Here is a 22,609-nt window from a genome sequence, read left to right on the forward strand (position 1 = left end):
TGTTTTGTTTCACTGTGGGATGGGGTTTTCCTCCCATAGAGCTCCCCCAAGGTGAAGACTTGGGAGTCCAGGCTGATGTAAACGTGGCTGCTCGGGAAAGAGTTGGGGTTTGCAGAGGGAAAACAACCCCCGGGCATCCTTGGGGACATGGAACCAGGTCCTGTGGGTGTCGGGGAACTGATCCCAACCTCATGCCTCATGGCACAGCACCACGGACACCTCAGGCCCTGGGTTTTTTGGCCAGATCTTGGGTTGATTTCAGCAGCTCCAGCAGCAAGTCACATCCCAAACACCACCACAACCTTCCCCAAAGCCAAGCATATATTATTTATATAATCCATATTATTTAACTGAAAATATTCATGTTTTAATAGTCTCATCACAGTTTAATATTATTTGTGGTTGTGTCTCCCATCAGGCAGGAGTTTTATGGCTGCTCCAGGGGCATCCCAGGACACATGAGGAGGGAGCACCTTTTAGTTTTGGGAATCAGCTTGCAAGCTGTTGGCAAAGGATGAGACCTGATGCTTTCCTCTCACACCATCACTCATCTTTATGGGGTGCTTAGGAGGTGGCAGCAATCCCTGCTGACAGCTGCTGTCACCGTGACAAAAGACCTGGGTTCCAGTTCGAAACCACTGGGCTCAGAAGGCAAAAGAAAGAGGCAGGAGAGAAGGTTGCCCATTTTTTTAGGTGGGAGCAATGATGTGGGTGCAGGCAGGGAGGCAGCTCTGGGCATTGCCTTCCCTTTTCTGTGCCTCAGTTTTCTCCTCCAGCCATATCACCTCCATGATCCTGAGGTGTGGGGAGCAGCATCCCTTTGCCATGAGGCTGACGGAGGAGGAAAGCTTTGCAGAACAAGGGGTTTGCAGCCCTAAAGTGTCACCTGGGGGAGAGGTAAAGTCCTGCAACCCCAATAGAGATAGCTTCACAGAATAATGGAATCCCAGATTGATTTGTGTGTGAAGAGACCTTAAAGCTCATCTAGTCCCAACCCCCTGCCATGGGCAGGGACACCTCCCACTAGACCAGCTTGCTCCAGGCCCCATCCAACCTGGCCTTCAACACTGCCAGGGATGGGGCAGCCACAGCTGCTCTGGGCAACCTGGGCCAGTGTCTCACCACCCTCACAGCAAAGAATTTCTTCCTCAGATCTCATCTTAATCTCCCCTCTTTCAGCCTGAAACCATTCCCCTCATCCCATTACTCCCTGCCCTTGTCCAAAGTCCCTCCCCAGCTTTCCTGTAGCCCCTTCAGGTACTGGAAGGTGCTCTAAGGTCTTCCCTAAGCTTTCTCTTCTGCAGGCTGAACTCTTCTCCAGAGTTGGACCCAGCAGTGCAGGGGGTCTCACCAGTGGAGTAGAGGGGGACAATCCCCTCTCTGGCCCTGCTGGTCATGCTGCTGGAGATGCAGCCCAGGACACGGTTGGCTGAGAAAAGGGACAGGGTAAGGTGAACATGTTGAAGAAAGCATTCAAGAATCTCCTGAAGGTAAAAAGAAGGGGTTTTTTCTTTTTTTTTTTCCCCATAGGTCCTACACAGTTTCTGGGTCCGGAGCCCCTCACATCCCTCGTGTCACCTGGGCCAGGATGCCAAGCACCCTGTGGAGCAGCCTGCCCATGGTGCTGGGGCTGCTGCTCTGGCAGCCCGTGGGCGCCAGCGGCCCGTGCTGGGAGAGCAGCAAATGCCAGGACCTCAGCAGCGAGGCCGGAGTTCTGGTAAGCCTGGGGATGGGGACAGCCCTCTGGTTGCTCCTGTATCTGACTTCCATCCCCTGGACCTGCACAATCGGCTGGGGGAGGAGGTGATGGACATGATGACATCATGGGGTGAACTTTATCTATCACAGAATCAGAGAATCATTTTGGTTGGAAAAGACCTTTCAGATCCTCCAGTCCAACTGTTACCCCAGCCCTGCCAAGGCCACCACTAAACCATGTCCCTCAGCACCACAGCTACACGGCTTTGAAATCCCTCCAGGGATGGGGACTCCACCACTGCCCTGAGCAGCCTGGGCCAGGGCCTGACAAACCTTTCCAATTGTTCCCAATATCCAATCTAAACATCCCCTGGCACAACTTGAGGCCATTTCCTGTTCTCCTATGGCTTGTTCCTTGGGAGAAGAGACCAACCCCCCTGGCTCCAACCTTTCAGGCAGCTGTAAGAAGCAAGAAGGTCTCCCCTCAGCCTCCTTTTCCCCAGGCTGAACACCCCCAGTTCCCTCAGCTGCTCCTCATCACACTCGTGCTCCAGACCCTTCCCCCTGTTGCCCTTCTCTGGACACACTCCAGCCCCTCAATGTCCTTCTTGCAGTGAGGGGCCCGGAACTGGGGTGATGATTTGGACCCAATGACCTGCAGATTTCAGTGGTCTTGTGCCTCCTGGCTTTATGTCAGGGGATGATGGTAAAATAAGTTTCTGAACTTGCAGTGTCATGCCTGGGTGGGATGAACCAGTAACTTGGGTATCAGCTTTACCCCACACCAGAGGATGCTCATAGATGTAGTGGTACAGCAAGGACCTTGCGCAGGTGTTGAGTTTCTTCCAGGGATTCCACAGTGGGGGCTGTACCCTAACCTGCCCCCTCCTCCCCTTGTCCCACCATGGTTTTCAGCCACCCGGGCCTGGTTTTGTGCCTGAATATGATGCTCCAGGCTCAGCCCTGTAAGCTCCCTGCCAAGGGCACCTTAGCAGGGCACCAGCATGAAATCAACTTCTGAAACATGGAGCTGTTGGAACGAGTCCAGAGGAGGCCACAGAGATGCTCTGAGGGCTGGAGCACCTCTGCTCTGCAGACAGGCTGGGAGAGTTGGGGTTGTTCAGTCTGGAGAAGAGAAGGCTCCAGGGAGACCTTAGAGCACCTTCCAGTGCCTGAAGGGGCTACAAGAAAGCTGGGGAGGGGCTTTTGACAAGGGCAGGGATTGATGGGACAAGGGGAAATGATTTCAAGCTGCAAGAAGGGAGATTGAGATGAGATCTGAGGAAGAAAGTCTTTGCTGTGAGGGTGGTGAGACACTGGCCCAGGCTGCCCAGAGCAGCTGTGGCTGCCCCATCCCTGGCAGTGTTGAAGGCCAGGTTGGATGGGGCTTGGAGCAGCCTGGTCTAGTGGGAGGTGTCCCTGCCCATGGCAGGGGTTGGGACTCAATGATATTCAAGGTCCCTTCCAATCCAAATGATTTGGTGATTCTCTAAGTACCTCTCTGAGGTTGGCCAGCCATTGCCTCACCACCTTGCCCCCCGTGCAGGGCTGTGCCATGGCGTGCAGAGCTGACCTGTCAGCTGAGGCGCCCGTCTACCCAGGGAACGGGCACCTCCAGCCCCTCTCCGAGAGCATCCGCAAGTATGTCATGAGCCACTTCCGGTGGAACAAGTTTGGTCGGAGGAACAGCAGCAGTGGGGAGCACAAACGGGAGGAGGGGACAGGGAGCAACCCACCGCTGGCATCATTCCCTGCCCTCCCACCGTCCCACCACGAGGAAGAGCAAGGAACCGGGCTAGAGCGGGAGGAAGGCAAACGCTCCTACTCCATGGAGCATTTCCGCTGGGGAAAGCCAGTGGGACGCAAGAGGAGACCCATCAAGGTCTACCCCAATGGGGTGGAGGAGGAATCGGCAGAGAGCTACCCACTGGAATTCCGGAGGGAGCTGGCTGAGGAGGAGGAGGAGGAGGAAGACCAGGAGGAGGAGAAGAAGGCTGGTGGCTCCTACCACATGCGCCACTTCCGCTGGCACGCGCCTTTGAAGGACAAGCGCTACGGGGGCTTCATGACCTCAGAACACAGCCAGACCCCTCTAGTGACTCTCTTCAAAAATGCCATCATCAAAAGCGCCTACAAGAAGGGGCAGTGATATGGGGGGGAGCCCCAGGACCCCCCCTACCCCCTTTTTCCTGTAGCTTTAGTGTCCCACTGGCATGTGTTTCACTTAGAGATCGCTCGTTATGTCCTTCCTCATTAGTGCTCCCGAGGGGTTTCACGGGGTAGGATCAAGGCATCGACCACTTCACCAGGCCCACTGGACCACACAGGGAGCAGGGGCAATTCCCAGGCCGGAGCATGCCGGGTGATTTTCCTATTTTCACTGAGCTGTATAGTACTGTAAATGATAGAGTAAAATAATTCTAAAAAAAAAAAAAGAGAAGAAAATAAATATAATAAAAACAATAATACATTTTTTGCAAGCTACTGAGGTGTTGGCAACATCTCTGGGAGTGCTTGGGGTCTGTGAAGGGGTAGACAACAAGACTTGCTTTATAATAATTTGTTGGTGCATGGGGGATGAAGCCAGGTTTAAAAGTACTTTCATGTGGAAGCAAATCTTGAGCTCCTCTGCCCAACCCACACCTCCCTGCTGCCAAAGCATCACCAAGCCCATGTCCCCTTTTACACACTTCCCAGGCAGCAAAACACCAGCATTAATGTTGGAATGTTGATCTCAGGGGAGGGCTTTGTGCATCCCATCACCTCCTGCTCCACCCAAGGATGGAAAACACATGCAGCAAAGCTGGAGCTGTTGAGAGAGTTGGGGCTGTTCAGCCTGGAGAAGAGAAGGCCCCAGGGAGACCATAGAGAACCATTCAGTATGTGAGGGAGCTACAGGAAAGCTGGGGAGGGACTTTTGAGAAGGGCAGGGAGTGATGGGATGAGAGGGAATGGTTTCAAGCTGCCAGAGAGGAGACTGAGATCTGAGGAAGAAATTCTTTGCTGTGAGGGTGGTGAGACACTGGCCCAGGTTGCCCAGAGCAGCTGTGGCTGCCCCATCCCTGGCAGTGCTGAAGGCCAGGTCAGATGGGGCTTGGAGCAACCTGGTCTGGTGGGAGGTGTCCCTGCCCATGGCAGGGGGTTGGGACTAGATGGTCTTTAAGCTCCCTTCCCACTCAGACCAGTCTGCGATGCCATTATTTTTGCTATCCCAGGGCAAACACAGCACCCAGCTGCAGTGAACATGCCGAGACAGCAGAGCCCATGATGGCAACATCAACATTTATTTGAAAAGGGCATCGAGACATTGCATTTGAAAATATCGAGGGCTCCTCAGCCCTTTGGAACCCCCTGCCCGCAGCTCCACACACCAACACCACAGTGCTTGGAAATACAGGGATGGGAATGCACACATGCACCTAAACTGCTGACTTTATAGAAATATACTTTGTCATCTCTACATACACAAGTATCTAAACTAAACAGGATGTAGAAACAGGTCACCTACACATGGACAGTTACGGGTGGAGTCTGGGTCCCAAAACGCAGAGGGGCCGCAGTGAGACATGCTGGGGAATGCAGCCAACCAGGAGGTGACAGTCCCAGCCCCACTGCCAGGTCCCAAGGGCAAAGCATTGGGAATGAAGGGATCTGTGGCTGGTCCACAGGGATGACCCACAATCCAACCCCCCTGGAGCAGAGGCCAAGGGTATTTCCTGCCCCAAAAAGATGATGGGCACCCTGAGATGTGCAACAAGGGCAAGCAAACCTTGTGCTCATCTCCCCACCTTCCTCGTGGTTCTGAAGAGGTTTGGAGGTGGTTTTCCCACGAACAGACACTTGATTTGGGGGTTAATTGCTTTTTCTACTGTGTTTTGTTAAAAAGTTTTAGTGCTTTTCATTAGAACAGCTCTGGGAGTAAGTGCTCCTGCCCCAAGGAGCCTGCTCTTGGGTTCCCACTGCCAACCCCAAAACCTACCCTGGCCAAAACTCAGGCTTCAGGAGGCTTGGGGAGCAAGAAGGGCTTGGTGACAAGGGACAGAGACACATGGGGACCCTGAGGAGAGGCAGCAGCAGGGGGAAAACCTTGGGCACTGGGCAGGGCTGGCACAGGCAGAGCCCCGCTGTGAGTGATCCAGCCCAGGGACCAAAATAAACCCTTGTTTTTCCTGTCCTCTTAAGCAAGATCATTTCCTAAGCTGGGATTACAGCCTGGCCACACAAACAAGCAGTGACCCAGGAGGAATCATGGACTGTATCCGCCACTGAAGGAGGGGGGGGGGGTGAAGAAGGGATGGTCATATGTAATTAGAGCTTAAAATAACTGCCGGAAGATCTGCAGTGGATAAAACAATCCCATGGGACATGGGCAGAGGCAGGTGGCTGTAGTCCCTGCAGAAGCAGCTCCCATGTCTCCAGCTTTAGACCCTTCTTCGTGTGGCAAAGCAAAGAGCAGCGTGCCTGGAGGGGAAGAGGCTGCCTCCCCTCACAGGGAGCCCCCCAGGCTGCTGGGAGGGTGATGGGGGTGAGCTCAGGCAGCACCCAGCCAGCTGCCAGTGCCCAGGCTGGCCCCAAGAACAGAGAGAGCACCCACACTGAGAGGGGTCTGGGAGCAAGAGAGACCCTGTGAGCAACCAGATACCCTGTGAAGAACCAAACACTCCCTGTGAGTGATCAAATACACGCTGTGAATGACCAAATGCCCCCTGTGAACACCTGAATAGCCCCCATGAATGACAAAATGCCCCTTATGAATGACCAAACAACCCCCTTGAACGATCAAATGCCTCCATGAATGACCAAAAACCCCCTGTGAATGTCTGAATAACCCCTGTAAACAACCAAATACCCCATGAACAACAAAATACCACCTGTGAACAGCCAAATGGCTCCAAGTGACCTCTGTCCCCATCCCTACCCTCTTAACCTCACCATTTGGGCTTGGTAGGACTCAGAATTTTCTATCACAGTTGTCTAAAGCAAAACTCTTCATAGCCTCTTCTCTGCTCCCCTCCAGCCCAAATCCAGTTTGATCCTAATGCCCAAACAGAGGTAGGATCCAGGGCCTGCCAGATGTGGGGTCTGCAGGGTGGACCCTACAGAACATTTCTTATGGCAGCTATTTTCTGTGGTGCTGGATTTTCTTGGTGATTATGGCTAAGTTGATTTAACACTGGACTTTGTTGTGCTAAAAACAACAATATTAAATAAATCTTTTTTTGGGGTGGGAACCCCAAAACTGCAAAAACCCTACCCAACTATATGAAAACAGAGGGTTAATGTGTTAATAATCCCCAGCATGGTGGTTACTCGTGCCTTGTGTCCCTGCCCACTGTGGGCATGAGTCCCACATGAGCAGCCTCCACATGACCTGGTTGAGAGGCACAGCTCTCGTGGGGCTTTTCCCCTAAAATGGGTTTTCCCAAACAAATCATCTTTTCAAGTGACCTGGAACCAGCCAGGCTGCTGTGTAACCCTATGCTGGGATGGGACAATGCCTATCCTCATGCATCACCAGGCAAGTCCTCCAACTGTGATGAGATGCCCAGAGGAACTAGCCATGTGTTGAGGATATTCCTGGGAAGATGCAAAACCCCTCGAGCAACCTGCCTCAAGCACCAGCTTGGGCAGGTTTTGGTTTTGGGGCTGTCCCAGGCTCCAGCCCACTGCACCCCAGATCCCCTTCCTATCTTTTACAGTCTCCCACCCACCAGCTTCAGCTCTGCCCCTTGCCAAGGGCTCTTGATGTGGCCAACAGACAATTTGGGGAGGGATTTCCCCAGGGAATGGGTTTGCTTTGTGGTGGGAAGTTGTGTGTGTCCAAAGGGCTTTGTCGGGAGCCAGAGCAACTCCTCTCCCCTGCTCAAAACCAGAGAGGGAGGTCAAGGCAACCACCCACCCCCCTGTGACACTGTTCCCCAAGCCTCCTGCACCACCAGCTGTGGCAAAACGTGGCTGCTGAGGCAGAAAATCACCAGATGAAGTATAGGAGATGGGTTTGTGCTGCCAATGAATCCTGGGGTGGCCTCAGTGTCTGTGTCCCCACCCGTCCTGCCTGAGGATGGGCTCCCTGCAGAGTCAGCAGTCTCTCCCCAAGAGATCCTTTGGTGCCAGCTGGGCACAGCTGCCCTCAGTACACACACAGGTCCGGGAACTTCATCTCATACACTGGGATGGAGTGGTTTTGAGGTTGGCCAAAGGCAGCTGTGATGGTGCCAGAGGGGCTTGGTGGTGGTCTGAAATGAGAAGCAGAGAATCGTTTTGGTTGCAAAAGACCTTGAAGATCCTTAAGTCCAACCCTTAACCCAGCACTGCCAAGGCCACCACTAAACCATGTCCCTCAGCACCACAGCTACACAGCTTTGAAATCCCTCCAGGGATGGGGACTCCACCACTGCCCTGGGCAGCTTGTGCCAGGGTCTGACAACACTTTTGGGGAAGAACTTGTTCCCAATATCCAATCTAAACCTCCCCTGGCACTACTTGAGGTCATTTCCTCTCCTATTAAGCCTTGTTGAACCTCATACAGTTGCACTCAACCCACGAATCCAGCCTGTTCGGGTCCATCTGCAGAGCCTCAACCCATTGATGCTGCCTGTTCCGTGTCCCTCTGGATCCCTGCTACCCAACTTGGTGTCATCTACAAACTGGCTGAGGGTGCCCTCAATCTCCTCATCCAGATCATAAAGATATTAAAGAGTACTGGCCCCAACCCAAGCCCTGGGTTACACCACTGGTGAGATGGAAGGAGGTGGCTGACAGTGGTTGGGTGAGGAATCAAAGCCTGGGCCAGAAAAAGTGCATTCCTGCCCCATTGCAGGTCTCGCCAGTGCCACCACAGCAGAGAACTGAGGCAAACAAACCAGAGGTGTTCTCAGCAACCTTTGACCCTTCTTGCTATCACAAAGGCCCATCCCTGGCACACAAGCCTCATTGATGGGGGACCCACGTGGCTCCCATTGTCCCAAAGGCAGCACTGGGTGCTCAGCTCTCACCCCAACTCACCGTATGGTGATCTCGAAGATCTGGTTGAGCTTGCTCTGCAGCAATGTGGCCTGTAACACAGACACAGGGGCTGCATCAGTGTGGCTGTACCCAGGGAGCACAGAAGTGCCAACGGGAGAAAAACCCTGGTCACCAGAGCACAGGGAGGGTGGCATGACAGAATTCAGAGCCACACGTTGGAGCGAGTCCAGATGAGGACCACAAAGATGATCCAAGGGCTGGAGCAGCTCTGCTCTGGAGACAGGCTGAGAGAGTTGGGGTTGTTCAGTCCGGAGAAGAGAAGGCTCCGGGGAGACCTTAGAGCACCTTCCAGTGCCTGAAGGGGCTACAGGAAAGCTGGGGAGGGACTTCTGACAAGGGCAGGGAGTCATAGGACTAGGGGGAATGGCTTTAAACTGGAAGAGGGGTGATTTAGATTACACATTAGGAAGAATTTTTTTGCTGTGAGGGTAGTGGGACACTGGCCCACACATGGACATGTTGAAGGCCAGGCTGGATGGGGCTTGGAGCAATCTGGAAGGTGTCCCTGCCCATGGCAGGGGGTTGGCACTAGATGATCTCCAAACCATCCTAGGATTCAGAGTGTCACAGCCTCGACTCACCCGGGCTCCACAGTGGGCAGCGATCTCCTCAAATGGGGCTTTCTGGAATTTCTCCACCACTTGCCGCCTCCGCTCCCGCTCCTGCTCTTCCATGGCAACACTGTCTACTGAAGCAGACAGGAGATGGCTTTCAGCTGCTCCCAACCCATAGAGACCACCCCATGCCACATCCCCACCTCCCCAGGAGACCACATTGATTTGGGCATCTCTAGAAAGCCAAGGAGAGGGTCTCTAGCCTCTGTCTGTGGGACCAGCCCCCACAGAGACAACCCTAGGGCTTGGCCACGTGATGAAGCTGCACTGTGCCCCTGTGACCAGGATGCCATGGGGAGGTGCTGGGGACTTGTCCATCCGTGGTGTGGGCAGAGGAACACAGAGGTGACAGTGGCCACCCCACACCAGCCTCCACCTCACCCTACCACAGCCATGTGCCTCCCTTACCTATCGCCTTCTTCAGCGTCTCGTACGTGATCTCCTCTGCTGGTGCTCGCTAGAGGAAGGGGAAAAGCACATGATGCTCAACACACAGCCCAGGAAACCATTCTGGGACCACAGCAACCCAAAACTAGCATCCCTGGCCCCATTCTTGCACCAAAACACTGTCCTTAGAGATCAGGGATATCTTTCCTGGCAAGTTGCATTTTTAAATGTTTCTTTTTCAGGATGGACTTACACCTCCTCAGAGGCTCCCAAGCACGCAGGGAAATAAATATGGAAATATGCACACAGGGAAAATAACTATTATGTGTGAAGCCAAATGATGAATTTGAGAGGGTTTTAGTGCACGCTGTCAAGATGAGGCAGCCTCAGCAGCTCTGGTGTCAGATGGTACCTGCTCTCGCTCAGGACTGTTCCTTGATTCCACTTCGACTTGCAGGGAAATGGTCTCGCCAATGCTCTTCCTCTTGGACAAGCGATCTTCATCTGGGGAGGAAGAGAAAGGGCAAAGAGCTAATTACAGCCACGCCGGGAGGAGAGGACGGAACAGAGGCAGCTCCTGGGGAACACAGCCTCATGTCCAACTCCCAGAGTACCCATACATCCAAGCCATCCACCCAAATGTATAGAATCCCTGACCAGTTTGGGTGGAAGGGACCTGAAAGATCATCTAGTCCCAACCCCCTGCCATGGGCAGGGACACCTCCCACTAGACCAGCTTGCTCCAAGCCCCATCCAACCTGGCCTTCAACACTGCCAGGGATGAGGCAGCCACAGCTGCTCTGGGCAACCTGGGCCAGTGTCTCACCACCCTCACAGCAAAGAATTTCTTCCTCAAATCTCATCTCAATCTCCCCTCTTGCAACTTGAAACTGTTCCCCCTTGTCCCATCACTCCCTGCCCTTGTCAAAAGGCCCTCCCCAACTTTCCTGAAACTCATCTAAACGAGCAGAAATGAAGACTGAGACAAGCCCAGTGGGCTTAACAATTCCCTCTCTTCAGCCAGCCATACATGTGACACCCCCAGGAAATTTCTGGTTCACTTTGTGCGTAAGTTTCCCCAAGGCAACACTTCTAAAGGAGGTGAGGAAAACAACAGGCCCACGTGTAGGATATAGGAGAGGGCTGGAGCAGCTCTGCTCTGGAGACAGGCTGAGAGAGTTGGGGTTGTTCAGCCTGGAGAAGAGAAGGCTCTGGGGAGACCTTAGAGCACCTTCCAGTGCCTGAAGGGGCTACAGGAAAGCTGGGGAAGGACTTTTGATGAGGGCAGGGAGTGATGGGATGAGGGGGAACAGTTTCAAGCGGAAAGAGAAGAGATTGACAGGTTGGATAGGGCTTGGAGCAAGCTGGTGTAGTGGGAAGTGTCCCTGTCCATGCCAGGGGGTTTGGACTAGATTATCTTTAAGGTCCCCTCCAACCCAAACCAGTCTGGGATTCTATGATCCTATGAACTTCACACCCCCATAATGGTGCAGAGCAAGGGACCAGTTTCTCCAGGATGGCCCAGGGTGGTCTGTACCTGTCAGCTGGGGGATGTAGGGTGTGCTGAGCCGGTCTGCGTTGTAACCACTGCCACCCAACACCTCACTGATCTTGCTCTGCCAGAAGAAGACCTCTGGACTCAGGCAGTCGAGGCTCTTGCTCAACCTATGGAGAAAAAACAATGGAGATGGAAACATCTCTCCTGCTGGAGGAACCATGCCAGCAGGGCTTCCAGTCCTTCCGAGTCAGAAACAGAGGGCTCTTGCATGGCTCATACCAGTAAAAAGCCAGAGTCTCAGAAGGACTCTCTATCCATCAAAAAGGTCACGGATGTGCTCAGGGAGGCCTACCTAAACCGAGGGAATGTCTCAAGAGAACAGTGTATCAATATGGGACACCTTACCACTACATGTGACCCATGTCAACCATGCCAGCAGGAAGGGCACAGCCCAGCCAGACTTGGCCCAGGACGCTTGGCAGGCAAGGAGGCTTGGAGCTTATGGCATGGCAGAGCAGTGGGATGACATATCAGATCTACCAAGAAGGACACCAGCATCCTCGCTTGTATCAGCACTAGTGTGGCCAGCAGAACCAGGACAGGGATCATACCTCCTTGCTTGGCACTGGTGAGACTGCACCTCAAATCCCGGGCTCAGTTTTGGACTCTTCATGGCCACAAGGACATTGAGGGCTGGAGCGTGTCCAGAGAAAGGCAACAGGGGGAAGGGTCTGGAGCACAACTGTGATGAGGAGCAGCTGAGGGGGGTGTTCAGCCTGAAGAAAAGGAGGCTGAAGGGAGACCTTCTTGCTCCCTACAACCCCCTGAAAGGAGGTTGGAGCCAGGGGGAGTCAGTCTCTTCTCCCAAGGAACAAGCCATAGGAGAAGAGGAAATGGCTTCAAGTTGTGCCACGGGATGTTCAGATGGGATATTGGGAAAAATTTCTTCCTGGAAAGGGCTGCAAGGCCCTGGCCCAGGCTGCCCAGGGCAGTGGTGGAGTCCCCATCCCTGGAGGGATTTCAAAGTTGTGTAGCTGTGGTGCTGAGGGACATGGTTTAGTGGTGGCCTTGGCAGGGGTAACAGTTGGACTGGAGGATCTGAAAGGTCTTTTCCAACTAAAATGAATCCATGACTCTACGACCAACACCCATCCTGTGTTAGAAAAGGGGAGGGACCAGCCTGCAGAGCTGATCCTGGCATTTGCCTGCCTGTGAGCACAAGCTATGGTGGCCACCTCCTTCCCTGGCTGCATGCTCCTCAGACTTTAAATAGGCTGAAAACCACTTGATGCCCTTCCCACTGTGCCATCCCCAGATGAAAAATGAGACTAGCACAGGCAAGTGAAGGACTGATAAACACATCATTGTCCGCAATGTTAGGGATGTCAACCCTTCAGGACCAGTTAATGGGAAAGAAGGCATCTTTCAGGCTCTTACGTGGGTTTCTCCACAAACACATCTTCAGGGAGCAGATAAGGAGCTTCCTTCTGTCGCATCTGGATGACCTGCAGAAGACAAGCAAGGAGCCAAGCTCAAACCCCAGGGATGGCCAGGAGAGCCAATGCCAGACCTGCCACGGACAAGGCTCCAACCCTGCCCCCAGATCCTCCCTCACACCTCATGGATGTGCTGGCAGAAGGTGGGCACGGTGATGAGCTGGCTGATGAGGTTGAGGTAAGCTGCACCGAGGGCGAAGAGCGCGCAGCGGTTGTACGGCGTCAAGTTGTCCTCGTTGATCTGGGCAATCTCCTGCAAAAGAGACACAGCCCTGTGAGAAGAGGATGAACAAGGCCTCAGTGTGGTCTCCATCCACCTTGTGGTGTCACCTGCCCTACAAACACCCCCAGCTTCTGGAGCACGGGTTTGTAGCATTTCAGAGATTGACAAAGCAACCAGGGTTTAATAGAATCCCAGACTGGTTTGGGTCTGAAGGTACCTTAAGGACCTTCTAGTCCCATCCCTCTGCCACAGGCAGGGACACCTCTCACTAGACCACGTAGCTTCAAGCCCCATCCAACCTGGCCTCCAACACTGCCAGGGATGGGGCAGCCACAGCTGCTCTGGGCAACCTGGGCCAGTGTCTCACCACCCTCACAGCAAAGAATTTTGTCCCAAGATCTCATCTCAATCTCCCCTCTTGCAGCTTGAAACCTCCCATTCCATCACCCCATGTCCTTGTCAAAAGTCCCTCCCCAGCCTTCCTGTAGCCCCTTCAGGTAGTGGAAGGTGCTCTAAGGTCTCCCTGGAGCCTTCTCTTCTCCAGGCTGAACAACCCCAACTCTCTCAGCCTGTCTCCAGAGCAGAGCTGCTCCAGCCCTTGCATCATCTTTGTGGCCCTCCTTGGGTTTTTCCCCAGTGTGTTGGTTTGATCCCACTATGGTGGGAGAAGCTCAAAGCAGTTGAGTCACTTGCATCCCCCTTCCCCAGAGACCCCAACTCCAAAACCTTTGTCCCAGAGTCTCCTTCCCATTGCATCCCAGCCCACCCACCTTGTGGCGCTGAGCACCAGGAGCACACCCAGCTCCACCCTGCATACCTGCACTGCCAACACCAGGCGGATGAGGTCCACCACGACCTCCTCATTAGCCAGCTCAATGCTGATGAGCATCAGCATGCTGAAGAGAGCTTCATAGTGAGCCTGCACATTGCTCTCCTCCTTGCATATCAAGTAGATGTGCCGGTAGAGCTGCTGGCCGTGCTGTGGGAACATGGAGAGATGTGGTCACCTCCTGAGCATTCCCTGCAAGCAATATTGCCAACAACACAGGGAAAGAAATGCAGCAGGGCCCAGCAAAGGGACCTCCAAACTTCAAAAGCTACTTGATAACTAGCTTTTGGGATACCAGCACACCCTGGGGTACTCATTCCTTGGGGCAAACCGTGGATTTAGGAGTCTAGAAAAGGCCCATGCATGAAGCGTTGATGGAGATTGAATCCCACTGGCTTTTCCCAGGGACATCCTCGGGTTTAGAAGCATCATGGTGCTCTGGGAAACTGAGGCACAGTCCTGGTGGTCTGCACAAGGACAGCTTCACCCAGACCCTGACACTACCTTCTTCATGAAGACAGTATCTTGGCGCGAGCATTTGTCCACTTTCAGCTTCAGGACCGAGATGTCGCTGATGGTGCTGCAAGGAAAGGCCAAGGGGAAGGGAACACTCAGATGCTGGAAGGAGGAGGTGAGATTCCCGCACGCCAGGAATGAGCCATCTGGGAGGAACCAAGGGTGGGAAGCTAAATTGGCTTTTAAAACCCATCTGGACAGTTCAGATATTCCAGAGTACTGAGCCAAATCACTATAGGATGTCCAGGCAGTGGCGCTCAGGAACACAAAGGCAAGTTGAGAAAGAAGAGGGCAAATAAAGTGGATTAGCAGGACTTCAGCGAAACCTATGGAAATGTTTCCATCTAGGATTACCCTCACCTTCTTCCAAGGTAAGGCAGCATGGAAAACAGGAGTGCCCAGCAGGCCTGTCCGTGAGGATGCAATGCAGTCAGTGAACCCCTTGGAGGAGGTTATTGCCCCTGCACAGCCTCCTAGGACCACTGTCTAACCACGATTATCTTCAGCAGTGGGCTTGCACGTACACACAACTTCTTGACAAGGGCCCCCCACCCACCTGGCTCCTTGCAGACCACTGATCTGCATTAAACCACACTGGAACCAGTACCAGATTTATTCATAACCCTGCCAGTGCTCTCAGCCCAGCAGCTCTCCCTCCCAACCCTGTCCTGCAGGTGCCAGTCTTGGTCAGGGAGCCCTCAGGACATACCTGATGGTGGAAAACTTCTGCCGGTTCCCATGACGATCGATGAAGCTGATGAGGATCTCCAGGACAAAGAGGCGGATCTCGGGATCCTCCATGAGGGCTGCGGAGAGCAGCCTGTCCAGGAAGGCGCTGGGAAGTGCTGTGAGCATGTTACTGCACTGGAAGCCCACAGAGACCTGCAAGCATTGAAGAAACACGGAGACAATGTGACAGTGTCACTTGAGGGGCATTAAAACACAGCAAAGTCAAGGGGATGAAAGCAGAGAGGACTAAGAAGAACTTGAGTTCTTCCTAAACCACTCCAGGGTAGAGGGTCCCTGAGCTCAGCTCTGCTATGCCAGCAGCTGGAACACCATGGATCTCATGGGAGTTGGATCCTGTGAGGATGGTGATGCTCATACCTGGAGGAGGGACTTCAGGAGCATGATCTGTGTCAGCCTATTCCGGTTCTCCCTGTCATAAAGAGAGGAAAAAAAAAGGTAAAATCCAAGTGAGAACAACAAGAACCCTCCTTCCATACCCAAAGGATGGAAAAGCCTCAGAAAGGGCAGGACCAGTTTCCCAAGAGTCCCCACCACAGACAGCCATGCTGTAAGGATCTCCAGGAAATGAGCTCCAGACAAAAGAGTCAACAAAAAGGCTGCTCAAGGAATGATGAATATTCAACCCTACATCCTGCCATAAGCATCAGGAACAAGGCAGCAATCACATCTCCAGGCAGGCCCAAGCTCAGTTCAGGGTGATGAACCAACCTCTGGACGTCCCCATCCCAGAGTGACTCCCAAGGGATCCCAGGCACTGGATCTGAAGAGGCTCCCCGCTTTTAAGCAGCTGAAAATTGGCAAGATGAAGCCCAAGCCCTCCAGTCCATGGAGGAAGCCCTGTTCCTTGCACCCATCTTGCTTCTTGCAAAGCCACCACGAGCCACTCTTCCATTTCAGCTGTGTGTGTGGGTTTTAAGCAAAAAAACAAAGGAAAAAAAAAAAAAAAAAGATGAAATCTTGAATTCTCTACTGTCTGATGACACTCCTTCCTAGCCTGGGGGGACACAGTGAACTCTCAAGGGATTTGCAGGTGGTTCCATGACATGCTGCCTACCTCTGTCCAGGGTAGGACTGAGTTGCATTGCAAATGGCAACATCCCTGGAAGCCACAAGGATGATCAGAGGGCTGGAGCAGCTCTGCTCTGGAGACAGGCTGAGAGAGTTGGGGTTGTTCAGCCTGGAGAAGAGAAGGCTCCAGAGAGACCTTAGAGCACCTTCCAGGACCTGAAGGGGCTACAGGAAAGCTGGGGAGGGACTTTCGACAAGGGCACAGAATGATGGCATGAGCGGGAATGGTTTCAAGCTGCAAGAGGAGAGATTGAGAGATCTGAGGAATAACCTCTTTGCTGTGAGGGTGGTGAGACACTGGCCCAGGTTGCCCAGAGAAGTTGTGCCTGCCCCCTCCCTGGAAGTGTTCAAGGCCAGATTGGATGGGGCTTGGAGCAACCTGGTGTAGTGGGAGGTGTCCCTGCTGATAGAAAGGGGTTGGGACTAGACAGTCTTTAAGGTCTCTTCCTACCCAAATGAGTCTGAGATTCAAGAAGCAGACCTGTAGGCTGCAGCTCCTCTCCAATCACCTGCTTCACCTGCACCCCCAGGGCAAGCACCAGCCTTCACACAGCATTGGATGAGATGTAAAAACTCACGGAAGAATCTCAGAAGCTGATAAAGAAGCAGTGACAAACAGCCTGGCACCAAGAAGCCACTGTCACCCTGGGGCTACGAGCCTGATTCTGTTCCTGCAGCAAGGCTGAGCAGCACCCAGCACCCAGGGTGTCTCCTACCATGTGAAACGGGATGAAATGCAAGCATCAGGAATTACCCCCGTGCAAGTGAGGAGCAGAGTGTGTCTCCTATCCACTGGCACTGTCTCTCTCCCATTGAAGACAAGTGGGAAGAGTCTGACCGTCCTTTGAAGATAAATATAGCATGAAAATCTGTTTGCTCCTTACCTACGTGTTTCTGCTCTGATACCCTCGCTCCAAATAGCTCTCGTGGTCTGTGCCCACACTTCTGAAGCAATTATGTTGTTTGGGTGTTTTCCCTTCCTTCTCTTCCTCCACTGCTGGGTATAAATATCAACTCCTCCCGCTGAGCGTTAATAAAAGCTCCGAGGCAGCATCAGTGGGAGGAGGAAGCCATGCACTGCCAGTCCCACCAAGTCCAACATGAACTTCTCAAAAGCCATGGACAGAATGGCCACCTCGCTGCCCGGAGCCACCTGAAGTCATTCCCCTGAATATTATTTTTAGTTCCTGGCTAGTTTCAGATGATGCCCTGCGACTGAGCTCCTGAAAGCTGAATTGCTCAGCAGGTACCTGAAGAAACACCGAGGTCACCTGTAGCACCTGCAAACACCTTTCCCCCTTGATGCTGGGGTGTTGCAAGGGGCCCTCAGCATCACACTTGCAGCACACAGCAAAGCATTTCCAACAGAGCTCGCACGTTGCTCAGCTGCCCTCAGTCTTTGGTGGAGGCTCTCGATGTTCAGCCCTTCTGGTAATAGGCCCATGTTCCACTCGGTCTCCAAAGGCCATCTCAAGGTGGGAATGGTTTCAGGAACTCCCCAGCACTCAGCTCTGTGTTGAAAGCCTGACACTCCAACACATGGGACAGTTTCAGGGGGGAGGGTGAAGACAGAGGAAGGCATCAGTTCTCACCCAGCTTTGCTGGCCTCGATGGACTGCTGCGAGGAGGGGAGCGGCACCTTGTTCATGATGAAAACCATCACCTCAGACTGCTGGTAGGTGGGCAGTGTGCTGGCGAAGGACCCTGTGGGGACAAGAGCAAGCTGGTGGCATGCAAGGTGCAACCCACCACCCCCAGAAGCACCCAGGACCATGGGGTGTGTCCACTTGCTCTGCTCCAAGCTGGCTACCGGACCACCATGGGGTCCAGTCTGCCTGGATCCAGCACACACAGGCAGCTTTACCTTCAGGTGATCAGTGGTGGCCTTGGCAGTACTGAGCCAGCTGTTGGGCTTGACGATCTTAAAGGTCTTTTCCAACCCAAACAGTTGGTGTTTTCCAAACAAGAAAGCTGGGGAGGGACTTTTGACAAGGGCATGGAGTGATTCCCATTACAAGGGATAATGGTTTTAAACTGGAACAGGGGAGATTTGGGCTAGACATTAGGACGAAATTCTTCACCATAAGGCTGGTGAGACACTGGCCCAGGTTGCCCAGAGCAGCTGTGGCTGCCCCATCCCATGTTGAAGGCCAGGCTGGATGGGGCTTGGAGCAACCTGGTCTAGTGGGAGGTGTCCCTACCTAAGGCAGGTCCCTGCCAGTCTAAATTAGTCTGGAATTTGATGATTCTATGATTCAAGACCCATCAAAACACCGCCCAGGTGGGGCAGCACCAGGCGCAGGCAGGGTGAGTCTGAGAGATGCAAATTTTTGCCTCTACCCCCTCTTTTCTGGGGGCTGGTGCATCCCCATCCTCAGGCAGATGCCTGCCCTCTTTCCTTCCTCTCCTTCCCTTCCTCAGCATCTCCTACCCAAGAAGAAACAGGACTCTGCCCGTGCACAGCAGCTTAGCCAGGGATGGCCAAGGTTGCAATGCCATCTGCTGATAACCCACAAGAGAAATTATTAATCTCATTTCCCATCATTGCTTTTAGGACAAAGGTTGATTAAATTTCATCCTGGATAATCCTGCAGATGCACAAGGCAGAAACCCACTGCAAAGGGGTCACCCACCAGCAAAGCCCATCCCTGCACTGAGTGCTGCAGGACAGCCCCAGTAATGTGAGCAGCAGGACACACAAGGGGATTGTCCCACTCTGGTCCACTCTGGTGAGACCCCCTGCAGTGCTGGGGTGCCCAGCACAAGAAGGACATGGAGCTGTTGGTACGAGTCCAGAGGAAGCCACAGAGATGATGTGAGGGCTGGAGCAGCTCTGCTCTGGAGACAGGCTGAGAGAGTTGGGGTTGTTCAGCCTGGAGAAGAGAAGGCTCCAGGGAGACCTTAGAGCACCTTCCAGTACCTGGAGGAGCTACAGGAAAGCTGGGGAGGGACTTTGGACAAGGGCAGGGAGTGATGGGATGAGGGGGAAGGGTTTCAAGGTGCAAAAGGGGAGATTGAGATGAGATCTGAGGAAGAAATTCTTTGCTGTGAGGGTGGTGAGACACTGGCCCAGGTTGCCCAGAGCAGTTGTGGCTGCCCCATCCCTGGCAGTGTTGAAGGCCAGGTTGGATAGGGCTTGGAGCAACCTGGTCTTGTGGAAGGTGTCCCTGCCCATCAGAGGGTTGGGACTAGATGGTCTTTAAGGTCCCTTCCACCCAAACCAGTCTGGGATTCCACGATTCTGTGACATCTCACCTATGGTTTTGATGACAGCTTCCTGGAACATCCTCTCCTCGTGCTCCTTGATGATCTTGGTGCTGACGCCGGTGCCGCAGTCGTAGCTCCCGGTCAGGGCGTAGTCGATGCTGAGCCGCAGCTGCCTCAGCAGGGTGTTGAACACCTCCAGCACCGTGGGGCCTGGGGGGCGAGAGGGGAGAGATGGTGGAGCATCACTGCAGGACGGTGGCAGTCCTACCCATGGAGCTGGAGGTTGTAGTTTCCCCCAGGTCCATGGGGTTAGTACCTCCCACCACCTTATAAGCAGGTTGAAAAGCACTTTGGCTGGACACAGTGACTTTTAACCTCCAGCAGCTTCCCCCGGAGTGATGGGAAGAGGGGGGAATGGTTTCAAGCTGTAAAAGGGGAGACTGAGATGAGATCTTCAGAAGAAATTCTTTGCTGTGAGGGTGGTGAGACACCGGCCCAGCCCAAACCTCCAGCACCTCTCCCACCACCACTGAAGGGATGGGATGGAGAGGATCCATTTATTCACTTACCTACGGATCCAGAGGCTGCGATCACAGCTGCCTCCGAGAGGACCTCCACGATGCCCGCACGCACGGTGGCCGCGCTCTTGCTGTTGGCATCCAGGTGCCCCAGGAGCTGCTGGATCACGAGATGGGAATGCTGCGGCTGGAAAGAGAACAGCAGGATCAGTACGAGTGCTGGACACAAGAAGAGACAACCTGTGCACCCACACAGCTACTGGGGACGAATCCTGCACGCGCACCCAGTCCCTGCCTGGCTCTTTCCGAGACAGCTCCAGATGTAAAATCATAGTAGGCACCCGGATGAAGCCTGTTTTACATGACTGAGCAAAAGCTTGGAGCAATTTCTCCAGGAATAATGATCTAAAAGCTGTACAGATCTGAGGAAATGGTGACAATTAATCCAGGGGGTTTCAGGGAGAAGGGATTTGATTTTTGCCAGGGTTTTCCAAACACGTCTATACTTCAAAGTGGTCCTGCTGAGTTATTGTGCCCTTACACTGCCAATATGCATTAATGGGATTTTATACAATCTAGTAGTGCTGTAAAGGGTTTCAGGCAGTTTACAGGATTAAAAAATAAGAAGTGATGGGGGGGTGGAGATCTGCCTCTCAATGTAAGAGTTCTCCAAGCAAAGCTTGGACTGTGACTTGGCTGAGCCCAAAAGCGAACAGAACTCCTAAAGGGAAGTGGGGCAGCAGGTCTGAAACAGCCCCAGCAGAGTGGGAGCAGGGTAGGAAGGCAGCACCATGCCCATGGAGAAAGAGTTTCTTTGAGATCCACACGAAAAAAGAAAGTATGGACCTTTTGCCATCACTGCACTTCCACGGCCCCCAGTGAGAAGGGAATCATAGAATCATGGAATGGTTTGGGTTGGAAGGAACCTTAAACATCACCTAGTTCCAAACCCACTGCCATAGGCAGAGACACCTCCTACTAGACCAGGTTGCTCCAAGCCCCATCCAACCTGACATTCAACAGTGCCAGGGATAGAGCAGCCACAGCTTCCCTAGGAGTGCCTGGGAGGTTTGTCTCTGACATCACTGTGTCTGAGGAGGGGGATGCTGGGCTGCAGATGCCTTTTCAATGCCTGGTTTGCCCAGGAGACCTTTCACCCTCTCCTTTCCCACAGGGACGAGGGGCTTGGGATGATTTACAGCGATCTGGAAAGAGGCAGCTTTCCATCAGAGCCCATCTGCTTCCTTTGGAGCATCCCCCAGCATGCTGCCAGCCTGTCTGATTCAGCAGGGCTGGGTTCTTCGCTGAGAGAGCACGAATCACTCTCAAGACTGGGATAAAAGCTCCACAAGCAGCATCCTAAACCACACAGGGCTGGCCCAGAGCCATGTCCCTGGCCCACGCTGCCATACGCCTGGACCTTGGCCATCTCCAGTCTGTTTTGGGGCATGTTTGGTGGCCAAGCTCATGGCCAGGACACAGAGATGCCATGGACGCTGGCACTTCCTAGCCATGCATGTGTGTCCCCAACCTGTGCCACCCATCATAGTCCTACTGGGTCCCCACCTGGATTGAGTACATGATGATCCTGAAGCAGCAAGTAGCAAAGATCTTGGGCTCCCAGAGCGAGTGGTTATCCAGGTGGCTGGGGAAGAGATAGAAAGGGAGGTAAAAATAACTGTTAGTGCCCCAAACCCTGCAGGGGTGCCAAGCAGCACCAAGCACCAGAGACAGGAAGAAGCAGCAGGAAGCAAATACTGCAGGAATCACGGAATCATGGAATTCCGTGACTTGCAAGGGACCTCTAGAGATCTTCTAGTCCAACTCCCCCTCTAAAGCAGGATCCCCTAGAGCACATTACTCAGGACTGCATCCAGACAGGTCTTGAATATCTCCAGAGAAGGAGACACCACAGCCTCCCTGGGCAGCCTGTCCCAGTGCTCTGTCACCCTCACCCTAAATAAGTTTTTCTCATATTTAAATGGAACTTCCCATGTTCCAGCTTGTGCCCATTGCCCCTCGTCCTGTCACTGGGAAATAGTGAAAAGAGTCTGGCTCCATCCTCCTTGCACCCATCCTTTAGATACTTACAGGCATTAATAAGGTCTCCCCTCAGCCTTCTCTTCTCCAGGCTAAAGGGTCCCAGCTCTCTCAGCCTTTCCTCATACGGGAGATGCTCCAATCCCCCAGTCGTCTTTGTTGCCCTCCACTGGACTCTCTCTAGTAGTTCCTTGGATCTTGAACTGGAGAGCCCAGAACTGGACGCAGTTTAGAGGACACAAAGTCCTCTCTGAGGTGACTTTTCTCAGAGATATGTATCAATGAATCACAGAATCAAACTACTGGGAAAAGACCTCTAAGATCGTCCAGTCCAACCGTTACCCCAGCACTGCCAAGGCCACCACTAAACCACAGCACCACAGCTACACAGCTTTGAAATCCCCCCAGGGATGGTGACTCCACCACTGCCCTGGGCAGCCTGAGCCAGGGCCTGACAACCCTTCCCAGGAAGAAATATTTCCCGATATTCAATCTAGACGTCCCCTGGCACAAGTTGAGGCCATTTCCTCTTGTCCTGCCTGTCACTTGTTCCTTGAGAGAAGAGACCAAACCCCCCTGGCTCCAACCCCTCTCAGGCAGCTGCAGAGAGCAAGAAGGTCTCCCCTCAGCCTCCTTTTCTCCAGGCTGAACACCCCCAGTTCCCTCAGCTGCTCCTCATCACACTTGTGCTCCAGACCCTTCCCCAGCTCCGTTGCCCTTCTCTGGACACGCTCCAGCC

The 22,609-nt window shown here is 53.4% G+C and overlaps 2 protein-coding genes across 5 annotated transcripts in view; one reads left to right on the plus strand and one right to left on the minus strand.

Annotated features, from left to right (window-relative positions):
- The first annotated feature begins 1,180 nt into the window (after nucleotides 1-1,180).
- POMC (proopiomelanocortin) lies at nucleotides 1,181-3,860 on the plus strand. The gene is made up of 2 exons (XM_051615148.1): nucleotides 1,181-1,717; nucleotides 3,245-3,860. The coding sequence occupies exons 1-2, from the start codon at nucleotides 1,589-1,591 to the stop codon at nucleotides 3,845-3,847; spliced, it is 732 nt and encodes a 243-aa protein (XP_051471108.1). The 5' UTR covers nucleotides 1,181-1,588; the 3' UTR covers nucleotides 3,848-3,860.
- A 1,100-nt stretch (nucleotides 3,861-4,960) lies between these two features.
- EFR3B (EFR3 homolog B) overlaps nucleotides 4,961-22,609 on the minus strand; it is a 43,185-nt gene continuing 25,536 nt past the window's right edge. For 3 of the 4 annotated variants that reach the window (XM_051615143.1, XM_051615144.1, XM_051615140.1), the window contains exons 8-23: nucleotides 21,397-21,475; nucleotides 19,882-20,017; nucleotides 19,361-19,522; nucleotides 17,698-17,809; nucleotides 15,395-15,446; nucleotides 14,997-15,169; nucleotides 14,276-14,351; nucleotides 13,760-13,921; nucleotides 12,841-12,972; nucleotides 12,661-12,728; nucleotides 11,263-11,390; nucleotides 10,138-10,229; nucleotides 9,747-9,795; nucleotides 9,306-9,412; nucleotides 8,704-8,753; nucleotides 4,961-7,934 (exon numbers count right to left, since the gene is read on the minus strand). In XM_051615143.1, coding sequence (XP_051471103.1) covers nucleotides 7,829-7,934; nucleotides 8,704-8,753; nucleotides 9,306-9,412; nucleotides 9,747-9,795; nucleotides 10,138-10,229; nucleotides 11,263-11,390; nucleotides 12,661-12,728; nucleotides 12,841-12,972; nucleotides 13,760-13,921; nucleotides 14,276-14,351; nucleotides 14,997-15,169; nucleotides 15,395-15,446; nucleotides 17,698-17,809; nucleotides 19,361-19,522; nucleotides 19,882-20,017; nucleotides 21,397-21,475 — 1,684 coding nt within the window. In that variant the 3' untranslated portion in view covers nucleotides 4,961-7,828. The remainder of the gene's footprint in view (nucleotides 7,935-8,703; nucleotides 8,754-9,305; nucleotides 9,413-9,746; nucleotides 9,796-10,137; nucleotides 10,230-11,262; nucleotides 11,391-12,660; nucleotides 12,729-12,840; nucleotides 12,973-13,759; nucleotides 13,922-14,275; nucleotides 14,352-14,996; nucleotides 15,170-15,394; nucleotides 15,447-17,697; nucleotides 17,810-19,360; nucleotides 19,523-19,881; nucleotides 20,018-21,396; nucleotides 21,476-22,609) is intronic. The other variant, XM_051615141.1, reaches the window with a different exon arrangement.

Source organism: Apus apus, chromosome 3, assembly GCF_020740795.1.
Source record: "Apus apus isolate bApuApu2 chromosome 3, bApuApu2.pri.cur, whole genome shotgun sequence".
Lineage (NCBI taxonomy): Eukaryota > Metazoa > Chordata > Aves > Apodiformes > Apodidae > Apus > Apus apus.

What these genes read in the sequence shown, in the direction of transcription:
- POMC (XM_051615148.1), top strand. Translation starts at nt 1,589, where the DNA reads ATGCCAAGCACCCTGTGGAGCAGCCTGCCCATGGTGCTGGGGCTGCTG. An exon ending in GCAGCGAGGCCGGAGTTCTG is followed by an intron (nt 1,718 to 3,244) that starts GTAAGCCTGGGG and finishes CCCCCCGTGCAG; the next exon opens with GGCTGTGCCATGGCGTGCAG.